The 13,530-nt window shown below is 39.7% G+C and overlaps 2 protein-coding genes across 9 annotated transcripts in view; both read left to right on the top strand.

The window, feature by feature from the left end:
• The window catches only part of DENND5B (DENN domain containing 5B), a 330,200-nt gene that overhangs the window by 263,921 nt on the left and 52,749 nt on the right, over positions 1 to 13,530 (top strand). The gene's annotated exons all lie outside the window — the stretch shown is intronic.
• The window catches only part of SINHCAF (SIN3-HDAC complex associated factor), a 46,041-nt gene that overhangs the window by 4,383 nt on the left and 28,128 nt on the right, over positions 1 to 13,530 (top strand). Inside the window, exon 2 of one of the 8 annotated variants that reach the window (XM_050750323.1) lies at positions 7,388 to 7,535. The exons of 6 other annotated variants lie outside the window; for them this stretch is intronic. In XM_050750323.1, the coding sequence (XP_050606280.1) occupies positions 7,403 to 7,535 (133 nt within the window). In that variant the 5' untranslated portion in view covers positions 7,388 to 7,402. Of the gene's footprint in view, positions 1 to 7,387; positions 7,536 to 13,530 lie in introns of those variants that run through there. One more of the 8 variants, XM_050750327.1, reaches the window with a different exon arrangement.

The following is a 13,530-nucleotide window of genomic DNA, read 5'->3' as shown; positions in this document are numbered from 1 at the left end:
GGAATATAATTGGCTGAGCAGAAAAGGAACACAAGGATTGAGGCACAAAGTTTTGCTGTTCAGAGGTTTCTGAGTTAGTAATGCTTGGGTTTCAAAGCTGTCATCATCTTATAGTCACTTTGTGATCTAGTTTTTTTCATCTGTAAAATGGTAGTAATATGTATTGTAAATAAGTTGTAAATAATTAAGCAAGTGACATGAGTGATAAATACTAGCTGCTGTTGTCCTCACGACACTGGGAAATAGACATTCTATATAAAGTAAAACGGAGGCCTGGGTCAGTTGTTGTTTCTGGGGAAACATTAAGTAAATTTTTAGTGGAAAGAATGAGTGTCTTTGGTCTCTTCCCTTACCTTATGAAAGCAGTTCTGGGAAGACCCTGCCCTTGACTCTTGGTTGTCTTTTCAATTCTGATTCAACCATTTTACATCAGAAAGTCCTGTGGAAACCTGGAAAATGTCATTTTTCTTTCTTCCTGATTTCTCTTGTCCACACTTAGTTTTGATTTTGGGGTGTTACAAATTGAGACTTTTTTTGTTGTCTTTTGTTTCTCCAGTTTTTTAATTGAATCTGCAACTAGGATTTTTCTGTATTATGGAAATAATCTGGAAATGCATCTAGTCCAAAAAGGGAGTTTGTTTTCAAGGTAGGGAGGTTTTCTCTTTGCCACAGAAATACTAATGTCACAGGCACATTGCTGTTACATATTCAAGTATGAAAGTCACAGTTGAACTAAAATAATTTATTTCTAGTTTTGTATTTAGTTGTTTTCCACCTATTACAAGTTTGGTTTGGCTTAATGTTGTTTTAATTTGGTTAATGTTAACTGTGCTGAGTTGAAGTAGCTCTCATTTGTCATTTCTCCCCACACTAGTCTAATTTCCTTCCCCCGGTCCTGCTTGAAATAAGCAAGAAATATTTTTTCCTATAGCTTTTAAAACCTCAAGCTTTTTTTCCTACAAAAGTCTATAGACCAAATGTTAAAGAAAAATGACTCCTTTTTAAAAACATTAAAAATATTTCTATAATCAATAGCGCAAACAATGACTCCTTTCAAAACATTAGTTTGTAAAATTCACGTCTTTATTGTAGACACCATTTCCCATTCCATGCCCTTAAAATATACTGTCTATATGGCTGCCCAACTCTTTGAGTAGTTAGCAAATTCTGCCTGTTTCCGTATACTATGTACAACCTGGTTGTAATACAAAAGTTAGTTTCTGCTCTGCAGCGGTTTATTATTGAGTAGAGGAGATAATGCAGTAAACAAGAAGTGAAATCTTACGTGGTAGGTGTCCTAATAAAAGTATGGCAGGGTTTTGTAAAAGAAGTAATTCTTAAGAGAATTTCCCAGGTCAAGGGGATGGAGGGTAAGCTGTCTCAGACAGAAATAATAGCCTGAGTAGAGGGTGGCTAGTTATTAAAGTTGGTTTGACACTCTTAGAATATCAGAATTCCAAGTTAGGACCAGCTGGTAGGCAGGAGCAGATCCTGAAAAGCTTTGAATTCCTTGCCAAGGAGTTTAGATACTATCATGAGGCCAGCGTTGCTACCTTGGAAGGGAAGATTAGTAGTTGAATTTTAGGAAGATATCACATGTTTAAAGGATGTAGGGAAGTCAGTTACAAGGTTCTGACAGGAGTTCATGCACCATGATGAGGAATAAACAGGCAGTGGGGATGGAAGTGAAAGAAGAAACAGAATCTCTAAGGACTTCACAATAAATTTGATGGAGGGCCATGCAGAGGGTGAAGGAAGAGCTCAGTTGGCTTCCAAGTTGTTTTTGTGTGACTGTGGATGATAACCAAGATAGGTAAACAGAGGAAGAGCAGATTTGGAGGGAAGATTGTATAATCAATTCTCAGGGTATTTAAAGGTTGGAATGGATTGGTGATCAGTTGGCCATATTTATCCTAGAGCTAAGGGGAGAGATTGGACCAGGAAATGAATAATATTGGGTTATTACCAATAAGATTGTTAGTAACTTCCTGTGAGTGAATTGCCCAAAGACAGAAAGCAAAATGATACCTGAAATGTAAGGGAGAAAAAAGAGAGAAAGAAGAAAGATTTGTGAGTAAACAGAATTGTCAGAGCTGAGTGCATACCTCGTGCCAGTCTTTGTGTTGATGCTTTACAGATACTATTCAGGAGATTTGGGATTTGTTATTATTATTATTATTTTGAGATGGAGCTTTGCTCTTGTTGCCCAAGCAAGCTGGAGTTCAATGGCACGATCTCGGCTTACTGCAACCTCTGCCTCTGGGTTCAGGCAATTCTCCTGCCTCAGCTTCCTGAGTAGCTGGGATTACAGGTGTGTGCCAACAGGCTGGGCTCATTTTTTGTATTTTTAGTAGAAACGGTGTTTCACCATGTTAGCCAGGCTGGTCTTGAACTCCTGACCAGGTGATCCACCTGCCTTGGCCTCGCTTAGTGCTGGGATTACAGGTGTGAGCCACTGTGCCCGGCCTGTCATCATTTTATAGATGAGGAAACCGAATTAGTGAGGTTAAGGAACTTTCCTGAGGTTTGGGTCAAATCAGGTGTGTATACTACCATGTATCCATTTTCTTAACATTTTTATCAAGTTTAAAAATGGGAGAACAGCTTCATAGAAGAGTATATGGGCCCATTTCATGACCTTAAAGTCTCCCTGAAAAGGCTAAGTTCCTCTTTTCCCACAGACCTGGGCTTAAAATCTTTAGTAATCAGAGTTTTATCTTCAATTAAATTTGTTGTACGTATCTTGGGATAGATAGCGTTTATTTTTCTTTAATGTGTAGCTCTTATAAATTCAAGGAAATAAACAGAATTTCCTAATATTACAGAAGGGCAAATAAAATTAGTAGTGACTTCCTAGTTAGTTGTAAAGACAGAAGCAGAAATAGACTCCAAATTGACTCATTGCAGACTCAAGTATAGTTTTATATATATATATATATATTTTTTGTACTTTTAGTAGAGATGGGGTTTCACTGTGTTAGCCAGGATGGTCTCAATCTCCTGACCTCATGATCCGCCCACCTCGGCCTCCCAAAGTGCTGGGATTACAGGCGTGAGTCACCGCGCCCGGCCTAAGTATAGTTATATTTTCTAACTCATAATCATCCCTTTAAAGCGAATAAGTATTCTTTCTGACACTTTGAATTTTTTTTCATCCACTGGAATTCCTCTTAATCTAGAATTGGGAGACCTAGTTTTTTTTTAACTCTACCAAAATTGGGGAGGGGCCTGATGGTTTTTTACACTATCTAAAGCCCAGATACTTGAATTTGTAATTTTATGGTTAACCTATGCCACTTCAGTTGAAGACTTATTTCTGAGTTTGACCTCTTTCCTGTATAGGATGAGTTTTAGGCTCTTCTGCCAAGTGTGGATTCCATAGACAGCCACAGTTATAAATGCTTTACCATCTAATTTCTCAGAGACAGGGCACGTGTTTGCAGAGGCTGTTGGCAAACAAGTGGGGTCTGCTACCCTTTCTCAGTTTTCTTACAGACAGATTTACATTTGTCCCTTAAAGTAAGCTAAATTCAGGAATTTTGCTGAGATGTAGGCTGGTATCTAGAAGCGGGTAAGAGGAAATAATGTCTTACTGCTCCATGGCTTTCCTTAACTGCTGATGAAACATGTCTCATTGTTGGGGAATACTGCAGCCAAGTGGCCTAGCAGCGGGAGAATACAAAGCATTTAGTCCTGTTGACCCTTTGTGAAAAGTGTTGCTCCAGTTACACTGTTAGTGTTTACTGGATCTTGTGCTTAAATGTGATTCATGATAGCATATGATTGACTAAAATGGTGTCAGTGGTGGCATTACCAGTTACAGAAACTCAAGTATCCCCCCATAGTTTGTGATCACGAGTATTTTTTCTTGTTTATTTCTTTTCCTTTCTCATCATCCTGCCATTTCTAGTTTGACTCTAAAGACATGCATCTCCTTCACTTCAAAGTTGTCTTTGGTTGCTTAGTTCTTTTTGTCTTTGTTCTCTGCTGCTTCCTTCCCACTTTACAAATCTTTTGCTTGTCTCCTCTCTGCAGTTTCCTTCCCATTCTGCTCTGTGTGTATTTTGATCTTACCAGTCTAATTCGTAGTCTCTCCCATGGAGTGTATTTTCTAATTTGTATCTCTCCATCTGTATGTCTTTGAGGAAGTTTATTTAAGCTCTGTGCTTTTTTAGATTACTCTTAAGGTGCATCTTGATAACCAAGGTTATTGGGGAGTGATGCTCTTGGTTAAAAAAAAAAAAAAAGCAGGAGGTAGTAAAGTGAAAGTAAGCTTCTTTTATGCTTGCACTCCTCAGAGGCAACCACTACTTACTATTTTTAAAAACCAATTTTAAAAGAAGTTTGTGTACTCACAGTCTCATTTTAAAAACATCCTGTGAGATTATACTGTATTACTATTGTTCAACTTGCTTTAAAGGTTGAAACAGCATTCTGTGGTGTTTCAAGCATAATTTAACCAGTCTGAAAATTCATTGACATTTAAGTCACCTCAACTACCTTGTGTGTGTGTTTTTTTTAAAAGACTTAGGCCAGTTGATTTTTAGAAAGAAAAAATGATAATTAGAAGCTAGGATTTTGGTTTATTGGAAACTTAAGGATAGTTTCATTTGGGAGGTTGTTCCCCTAATTTGTGCATATCAAAATTTCAGTTCCCAAGATGACTTGGACAAGTTGTGAAGTTAACTGTTGATTTACCACATTTGACTATTGCTCTCAATTTTCTTCCATCTAGTCCACCCAGTGGTATGATTGAGTTTCGAAAGGTACTTTTGAATATAAAAATAACCCTTTACTTCTAAATATATAAAAAAGCCAGAAGAAGGAATCTAGAGAGTGGAAGTGGAAGTTATATTAGAGTAACTAATGGTGTCCTTCAGAGCATGCATACCAACTAAGGAGAGTTTAACAGATGTTAAATTCATCATGATAAGAACCCTCTCTATATCCTTAAATGTGAGTTAACACCCTTATAAGATTTAAAAAGACAAGAAAATAGTTGAATTAAATTCATGGCCTTTTCACTGTCTCCTGATTCCATATTAAAAAGGTTACTAAAGCTCTAAAATTTGCATTTCAGTATTTTTCATTTTGTTTCCTGGTTGGAGCTTAAAATGAACAAGTATTTGGTATTGTTGAGATTTATAAGAGTTAATCTTTAATCTTATTTATCAGAAAACTTTTCGTAAATAGCATCTTTAATATAAGCTATTGCTGTGAATCTCTTTTTCTTTCTTATGTATATTATTATATTCAGTAAACTTATGTGTTTAATTAGACATTATTCCTGATCTTTGGCTTCCCAATTTCATTAGATGAGATTAGAATTGTCCCTTTTGTATCTTTGATATATCGTGGTTATCTCATCCTTTTCTTGACTCATCAGCACCAAGGTTAGATTCATTAAGTTGATCATTAAATTTATATGAAACCCACAGCTTTAAAGTAGAAGAAAACCCCACAAATCAACCAGAACAGATGTTTAGAATTGATTGTCGTGTTTTAAAACTTTATTTTTTTGTTTATATACATTTTGTCCATGTAATTACAGTTATCTTTCTTAATTGCTTTTGCTCACTTAGCTATTACCTTTAATCTTTTTAACTTTGGGGTATTCAATTAATTTGGTCAGAACTATAATTATAGCATGGTTTTTTTTTTTTTTTTTTTTTTTTGACGTGGATTTTCGCTCTTGTCCCCGAGGCTGGAGTGCAGTGGTGCAATCTCAGCTCGCTGCAAACTCCGCCTCCTGGGTTCAAGCAATTCTCTCCTGCCTCAGCCTCCTGAGTAGCCGGGATTACAGGCGCCTGCCACTACTACGCCTGGCAGATTTTTTTATTTTTCGTAGAGATGGGGTTTCATCATGTTGGTCAGGCTGGTTTCAAACTCCTGACCTCAAGTGATCCACCCAGCTTGGCCTCCCAAAGTGCTGGGATTACAGGCTTGAGCCACCATGCCCGGCCATGGTTGATTGTTTTTAACTGTTACAGTATTAAAACAATTTTTGGGGTTTTGGCTAATAGTAGTCAAAGAAAGAATGCCAGTGAAAGTGCTTTATAAAATGTAAAGTGCTATACAAATGACAATTTAAAATTTAAGCAACACATTTATTACACTTGTGAAAACAAATAAAAGAAAAAACTGATCAACACAGTCCTCCTCTAAATTTCTTTCTGGCCCAGAAATGTGTGTACATGCAAAGGCAGCTATGTCAGAGATAAGCATTACAAACTCCCATAAGTAGGCATGTTTTAACTGTAACCTTTCAAATCCTGAGAAACTTCTCAAAATGTTTGTCCTATTTGAAGAAACTTCAGACAGCATACTGTAGACAGACAGATAGTGTCAGAAGAAAAGAAAACTGGCCCAAGATGGCTACAGTTTGGACATATGCATGATTAAACCACCGCCTACAAACTAAAGCTGACCCCTTGGGTTTGTAACTGGAGTTTGTTAAATATTTTACTGACAGATACTGGTTGTAAACTTGTTTGTCAGATATAGAACAAAGGCAGGATGGAATCAATCATCCTTCCACCAGACCCTAAGGTGCCTACACAATTATTAACTTTTCTCTTCTACCCACTCAACCACATATTTACTTTACTTTAGGCATAACATCACTGAATATGAACCAAATTCTCAACTATTGCTTCACCATACTGCACATATTTTCCTGTTTAAAATAATGTATAAAGACCGTGCCTCATGCAGTCTACTTCAGAGCACAGATAATAACCTACTGGAACTCATGCTTCCTGGGTGCGCATCCTCAAGCTTTGTATTTGCAAGCAGCACATTCAGATTCAGAACACCTCCTGACTTAGTCAATCTAATGAGAAGGTATTAAAAATTATGGAGAACAAAGCCTCTAAATCAACTAAATCCCCTGCAACTGCAGAACATCTGATTCCACCTTTAGAAACCCCAGCTGGGTTAATATACAGTACTTAGGGTGCCTCATTGTGTAATCACTTAAACAAATGGACTACGACAACTTCAGAATGACTCTACATCACAGTGGCCTAAATGCAGATCCTTTGATATGCCAAAATTGGCATACATGCAGACCAGGATGGAAGGTGCTAGTGCAAAAATTAAGCAACCAGAATGGGGAAGCTACTTCCAGTGGTATCTTGAAAGTAGTAAAAGTGGGTAGGATGATCTTTTTTCCTTACAGAATGCTAATAAACAACTTAGAGGTGGTAACAGATAGCTCTCAGATATACTCTCTTATTAAAAAACAATCTTCAGAAGTACCTTCTTTACTCTTTGGTGCCTCCTTCACCACCTACACCTTCGCTCTACATCTTTCTAACTCCCCAGGCTGGATCTAATTTTTCTTCTTCTCCCATCTCTTTCTCCTTGTCTGTCACTTGTTAAACAGACTGTGACAGGGAACATGGCTCCAAAGGCCCCTGCTCTTGTTGTCCTTCCACCTACCCTGGCAGCAACCTCTTGTGCAGAAGTGAGGGACAGGAGCTCTACAGGAATGCTTCCTGTGGTTGCATCATTCTGGGAACAGCCTATGACAGGTGGGGGATTCCTAATTCTCTTTCTCTTTTTTTAAGGGATTAAAACATTTAATTGGCTGGGCGTGGTGGCTCACGCCTGTAATCACAGCACTTTGGGACGCTGAGGAGGGTGGATCATCTGAGATCTGGAGTTCGAGACCAGCCTAGCCTGGTCATTATGGTGAAACCCCATCTCTACAAAAAATACAAAAAATTAGCCGGGTGAGATGATGGCCCATGTAATCCTAGCTACTTGGGAGGCTGAGGCAGGAGAATCGCTTGAACCCAGGAGGTGGAGGTTGCAGTGAGCCGAGATCGTGCCGTTGCACTCCATCCTGGGCAACAAGAGCGAAACTCTGTCTCAAAAGAAAACAAAACCAAACAAAAAACCATTTAATTATACATATACACACAGATATTACACATATTCAATGCAATAGCATTCAGAATCCCAGCAGGATGTTTGTGGAAATTAACAACTTATTCTAAAATTGTTTTGATAATGAATAGGGCCAAGAATAGCGAAGATAATCTTAAAGAATAAAGTTGAAAGACTTATCAGGTATGACTTACAAAGCTGTAGTAATTAAGATAGTATATTATTAGTGGATAATATACAATTATATAAAAAGAATAGAACATTCAGATACAGCCCCATATTGGATTTTTGACAGCAGTACCACTGCAGTGCAATAAAGAAAAGAGTGATCTTGGCTGGGTTTGGTGGTTCACATCTGTAATCCCAGCACTTTGGGAGGCCGAGGCGGGTGGATCACCTGAGATCAGGAGTTCGAGACCAGCCTGGCCAATATGGTGAAACCCCGTCTCCACTAAAAATACAAAAAATTAGCTGAGCATGGTGGCGGTGCCTGTAATACCAGCTTCTTGGGAGGCTGAGGCAGGAGAATCGCCTGAACCTGGGAGGTGGAGGTTGCAGTAAGCCGAGATCGTGCCATTGTACTCCAGCCTGGGCAGTAAGATCAAAACTCCGTCTCAAAAAAGAAAAAAGAAAAAGAAAAAAGAGTGATCTTTTTCATTAAATGGTGGTGCTGGGTGATCTACATATCTGTGGGGAAGAGGGCCAGGGAAGAATCTTCGACCCTTACCTTTAATACCATGTAAAAATATCACAAATTCTAGAACAATTAAAATCTAAATTTGAAAGGAAAACAAACTTCTGGAAGATAATAAAAGAGATTATTTTCCGGACCTGGAGGAAAGCAAAGGTTTCTTAATCAGGATGCAAAAAGAGCTAGCTACAAAAGAAAATGCTGATAATTTGTACTACATTAAAATTAGGAACTGAAGTTCCTCAAGACTCAGTTAAATGAGTAACAGTGCACAGAGTAAAGACATCTGTGAAACATATAACCACCAAAGGTCTTGTATCCAGAAAATAGGCACATGACTGAAGAGGATACCTAAATGGCCAATAAATATGAAAGAAAGGTCTAAGACCCATTTGGAATCAGGGAAATACTCATCAGAACCACACAGTGAGATGTCACTGAAATAAAAATGGCTTGATACCAAGTGTTGGCAATGATCTGAAATATATGGAGCCGTCATACAATGATGGTATGAGTGTTAACTGGTACCATCATTTTGGGAAACAGTTTAGCAAGATCTACTGAAGGCAAATTTACACATTTTCTATGACTCAGCAGTTCTGTTCCTAGAAATACTGACACACACACACACACACACACACACACACACACAGAGACACACACACACCCAAAAAATACATAAAACAATGTTGAAAACACATTATTTGTAGTAGCCAAAACTGAAAATGTCTCAAAATGTCTATCGACCCTAGAATGGATATGCCGTCACACAGTGGAATTCTATACAGTGAAGAAAAATAAAAAATACAGCGTGGATTAATCTCAGAAATGTTGAACAAAAGAAGCCAGACTGAAAGGGTACATTCTGTATAGTTCCAATTAAGTTTAAAAACAGGCAAAACCAGTTGATGGTGATAAATGTCAGTTGTTACCATTGGGACCAGGGAACAGTGACTGGGATGAGACCTGTAGACTGCTGGTACAATCCTCTTTCTAATCAAAAGTTACTTCTCCTTTGCCAGTGTTGTCAAACAGCTGAAAGGCTACCATAAACAAAGTATCAGGGGCACCCAGGACCAATTAAAAGGCCACACACTGTTGAAAAGATATTAGTCATTACAGTGGAAATATCTGGTGGATGCCACCTTCATCAAGTTATCAAACGTAGCATCACCAACACTGGGACAACATTCCTCCCATCTTCGGTCTGACCCACCACTCCACTTAAAAGTTCCACCATCTTTGGATTAGGCTGGCTTTCTCCAAAAATGTTCAAGTATGGAGTGATAAAGTCATTGGGAGACATGAAAAATTCACCATTTTTCTCAGTGCTTGCATACTTCAAAAATGTTGTTGTAAGCTCAGTTGGATCTGCTCTCTTGGTTAAAGCCACCTTGGCAGCTGCCATGCATGGCCCTGGGTCCAGGGGGCTGCGGGAGCTACTCACTGGCTTGCTCATGCTTGGTCCCAGTGGTTCACTTCCAGTACCAGCAGTGTGTGTGCCCAGCCTGCCTGGAGTCCTGATTCTTTATCAATCCTAGTCGAAGGCCAAATTATGGGCCATAGTTAAGGAACTTCCTGACCCTTATGAAGATCGGATTTGCTTTACCAAAGAATTTGAACTCACAATTAAAATCTATGACCCAGGTCATTCCGACATTTATCGGCTTGTCTACATGCTGGTTTCAGCTGCTTAAGCTAAGGAATAGGTAGAAAAAGCACAGTGTGGTTGGATCCCCTAACAGATCTTGTTCCTGAAAATCCAGTATGACCTCTGCTGCAGCCAGCTCCCCAACTTTGAGAAGATGGCTCAAAGATGTGTGGGTATGAGCAGCTTCTCTGTTAAATGCCATTCCCTTGTTTTTTTCAAAAGATCATAGATTATGGCCGGGCACTTTGGGAGGCCGAGGTGGGTGGATCATGAGGTCAGGGGTTCGAGACCAGCCTGGTCAACTGGTGAAACCCCATCTCTACTAAAAGTACAAAAATTAGCCAGTCGTGATGGCACATGCCTGTAATCCTAGCTACTCAGGAGACTGAGGCAGGAGAATTGCTTGAACCTCAGAGGCAGAAGTTGCAGTGAGCTGAGATTGTACCACTGCACTCCAGCCTGGGCGACAGAGTGAGACTGTGTCTCAGGAAAAAAAAAAAAAAAAAGATCATAGATTGGATTAAAATCCAGCAATGCTGCCAGAATCCGGATGGGCCTGTTGTAGATTTTTTTTTTACCCACTTTGATAAAATATGAAAACAATATTGCAGATGTCAGTGGACAACTTGGAAAACAATAAAAATGACACATTATTAAATTAAGATTTCCCAAACAATTTGGATGATGCACTACCCACTATTGTCAAATGTCACATGACTGACTAGGTGATGGCCAGAACTAATGACAGGTCAACTTAGCTGACCAGTTGTCCTGTACAGTCATAAAAAAGGAAAATCAAAAGGCTGTATACTTAACAATGGCAACAGTTAACCTCTTAAAACTCCCAGGCTAAGAAGAAGAAAATTAAGTCTATTGGTCCTAAGAGCTCTTCTCCCCTTGTCTGTCACTACTACAAGAAACTAGGGCATTTTAAAAGGAATTGCAAGATACTGAAATGGAAACAACAGGATGATAAACTGGAAAACTAGGAATCCTCTGAGGAAATAGGGGGTTTTCATTTCTCCCATTATGCTGCTTTAACTCACTCTTGGGGGAAAAAATAACACAATAATCAGCACCGGTGCTGCTGTATCAGTTATAAATTCCACCTTACTTGAAAACTTCCATTTCTCAGAGGAATGAAAAAGTTAACATGGTGGGTATACCTAATAAACCTATCTCTTGGTTTAAATTCACACCTTTGCTTTACTGGTTCATTGGGTTTGGCTTCCTCCCAAGGGCTATGAATATGATACCCTCAGCCAATCCCGTGTTTTCCAGATATGCCCAGAAGTGCCTGTTTAACCTTCTGGATTGAAATTTCCACAACATCCATAATGCTCATCTCTTTTTCCTCAAAGTGGGAAATGTTTCTGGAACTCGAACCATGGGATTAGGGAAAGCAAACAAAATAATGCTCTCATAATATATCACAAGTTGGCCGGGTGCGGTGGCTCACACCTGTAATCCCAGCACTTTGGGAGGCTGAGTTGGGCAGATCACCTGAGGTCGGGAGTTTGAGACCAGCCTGACCAACATGGAGAAACCCCGTCTCTACTAAAAAAAATACAAAAGTAGCCGAGCGTGGTGGTGCATGCCTGTAATCCCAGCTACTTGGGAGGCTTAGGCAGGTGAATTGCTTGAACCTGGGAGGCGGAGGTTGCGGTGAACCGAGATCACACCATTGCACTCCAGCCTGGGCAACGGAGTGAGACTATGTCTCAAAAAAAAATCACAAATTGATGTTAGTGGTGTAAACACACCCTCATGTGATTGGGAAAATGGGAAAACAAAAAGAAATATAATAAAGGGAAGGAAACCATAAGGCTCCTTTTAAACTTCAACTTTTCTACTAATGCCAGAAGCTGAGCGTTTACTTGAAACTATGTCTTACCAGCTGTGGTCCCAGTCTAACACAGACATAGGAAAGATACTCTCAGCTGCTCCAATAAAGGTTGAGATTAACACTATGAATCCCTTGCTTAACGTAAAATAATAGCCACTATGGCAAGAAGCCTTAGGTGGAGTTGCCCCAATCATGAGATTATCTTGAGAGAAGTTTTACTATTCCCTGCACCAGTCCCTGCAACACCCCCATTTTCCTTGTCAGAGAACCAAATGGGAAGGGGATGGAGATTTGTACAGAACTTAAGGGCTGTAGACGGTATTATAATACCTAGATATCCAGTGCTTCTTAACCTTCATACTTCTGTCTGCCGTACCAAACATCAATGACGATAGTGTTCTTTTTTTTTTTTTTTGAGACGGAATCTCACTCTGTCCCCTAGGCTGGAGTACAGTGGCACAATCTCAGCTCACTGCAGCCTCCACCTCCCGGAATCAAGCGATTCTCCTGCCTCAGCCTGCCAAGTAGCTAGGATTAAAGGCGTGCACCACCACACCCGGCTTATTTTTGTATTTTTAGTAGAGACGGGGTTTCATGATGTTGGCCAGGCTGGTCTCGAACTCCTGACCTCAAGTGATCCACCCGCTTCAGCCTCCCAAAGTGCTGGGATTATAGGTGTGAGCCACTGTGCCTGTCCCTGACAATATTTTTCAGTTGTGGGTCTCTGTAGTGCCTTTTTAAAGCATCCCTATACATCCAGGTAGTCAGTATTTGTTTGCCTTTACCTGGAGAGAATGACGGGATACTTGGACTGGGATGTCACAGTGATATACAGTGCCTCTTACTTTTCCCAAATACTGAAATACGAATTTAGCAGACTCGGACTTCTCTCAGGGGATCCTCATCCCTCATCCAGTGTGTGCATGACCTCCTCCTTTGCTCTGACACACTTTCTTCCTCTGAAGAAGAAAACTTGTACTTCCTTCAACAATTGGCCATTACAGGGCACAAGGTGTCTAAGAGTAAACTTTAATTTTGTCTTTCTCAAGTCAGACATGTGGGACATGTCATGTCAGCCAAAGGGTTGAGCATCAATCCTGATAGAATCAAAGGAATCTTAGCTTTTTTGATGCTTACTACTAAAAAATAGCTTAGAGGGTTCTTGGAGTTGGCTTGCTATTGTAGAAGCTGGATACTAAATTTTTATCGTGCGACTCAACCCTTTTATATCTGTTTAAAGAATGACCGGCCTGGTCCCATCATGTGGACTCGTGAGGGACAACCAGCTGTGCAACAAATTAAAGAAAGATTAGTAGGCCAGGTGTGGTGGTTGATGCCTGTAATCCCAGCACTTTGGGAGGCCGAGGCAGGCAAATAGTTGTGGCCAGGCGTTCAAGACCAGCCCGGGCAACATGGTGAAACCGTGTCTTTACTAAAAATACAAAAATT

The sequence above is a fragment of the Macaca thibetana genome, chromosome 11 (assembly GCF_024542745.1).
Source record: "Macaca thibetana thibetana isolate TM-01 chromosome 11, ASM2454274v1, whole genome shotgun sequence".
Lineage (NCBI taxonomy): Eukaryota > Metazoa > Chordata > Mammalia > Primates > Cercopithecidae > Macaca > Macaca thibetana.
This window is presented reverse-complemented; position numbering and strand designations above follow the sequence as displayed.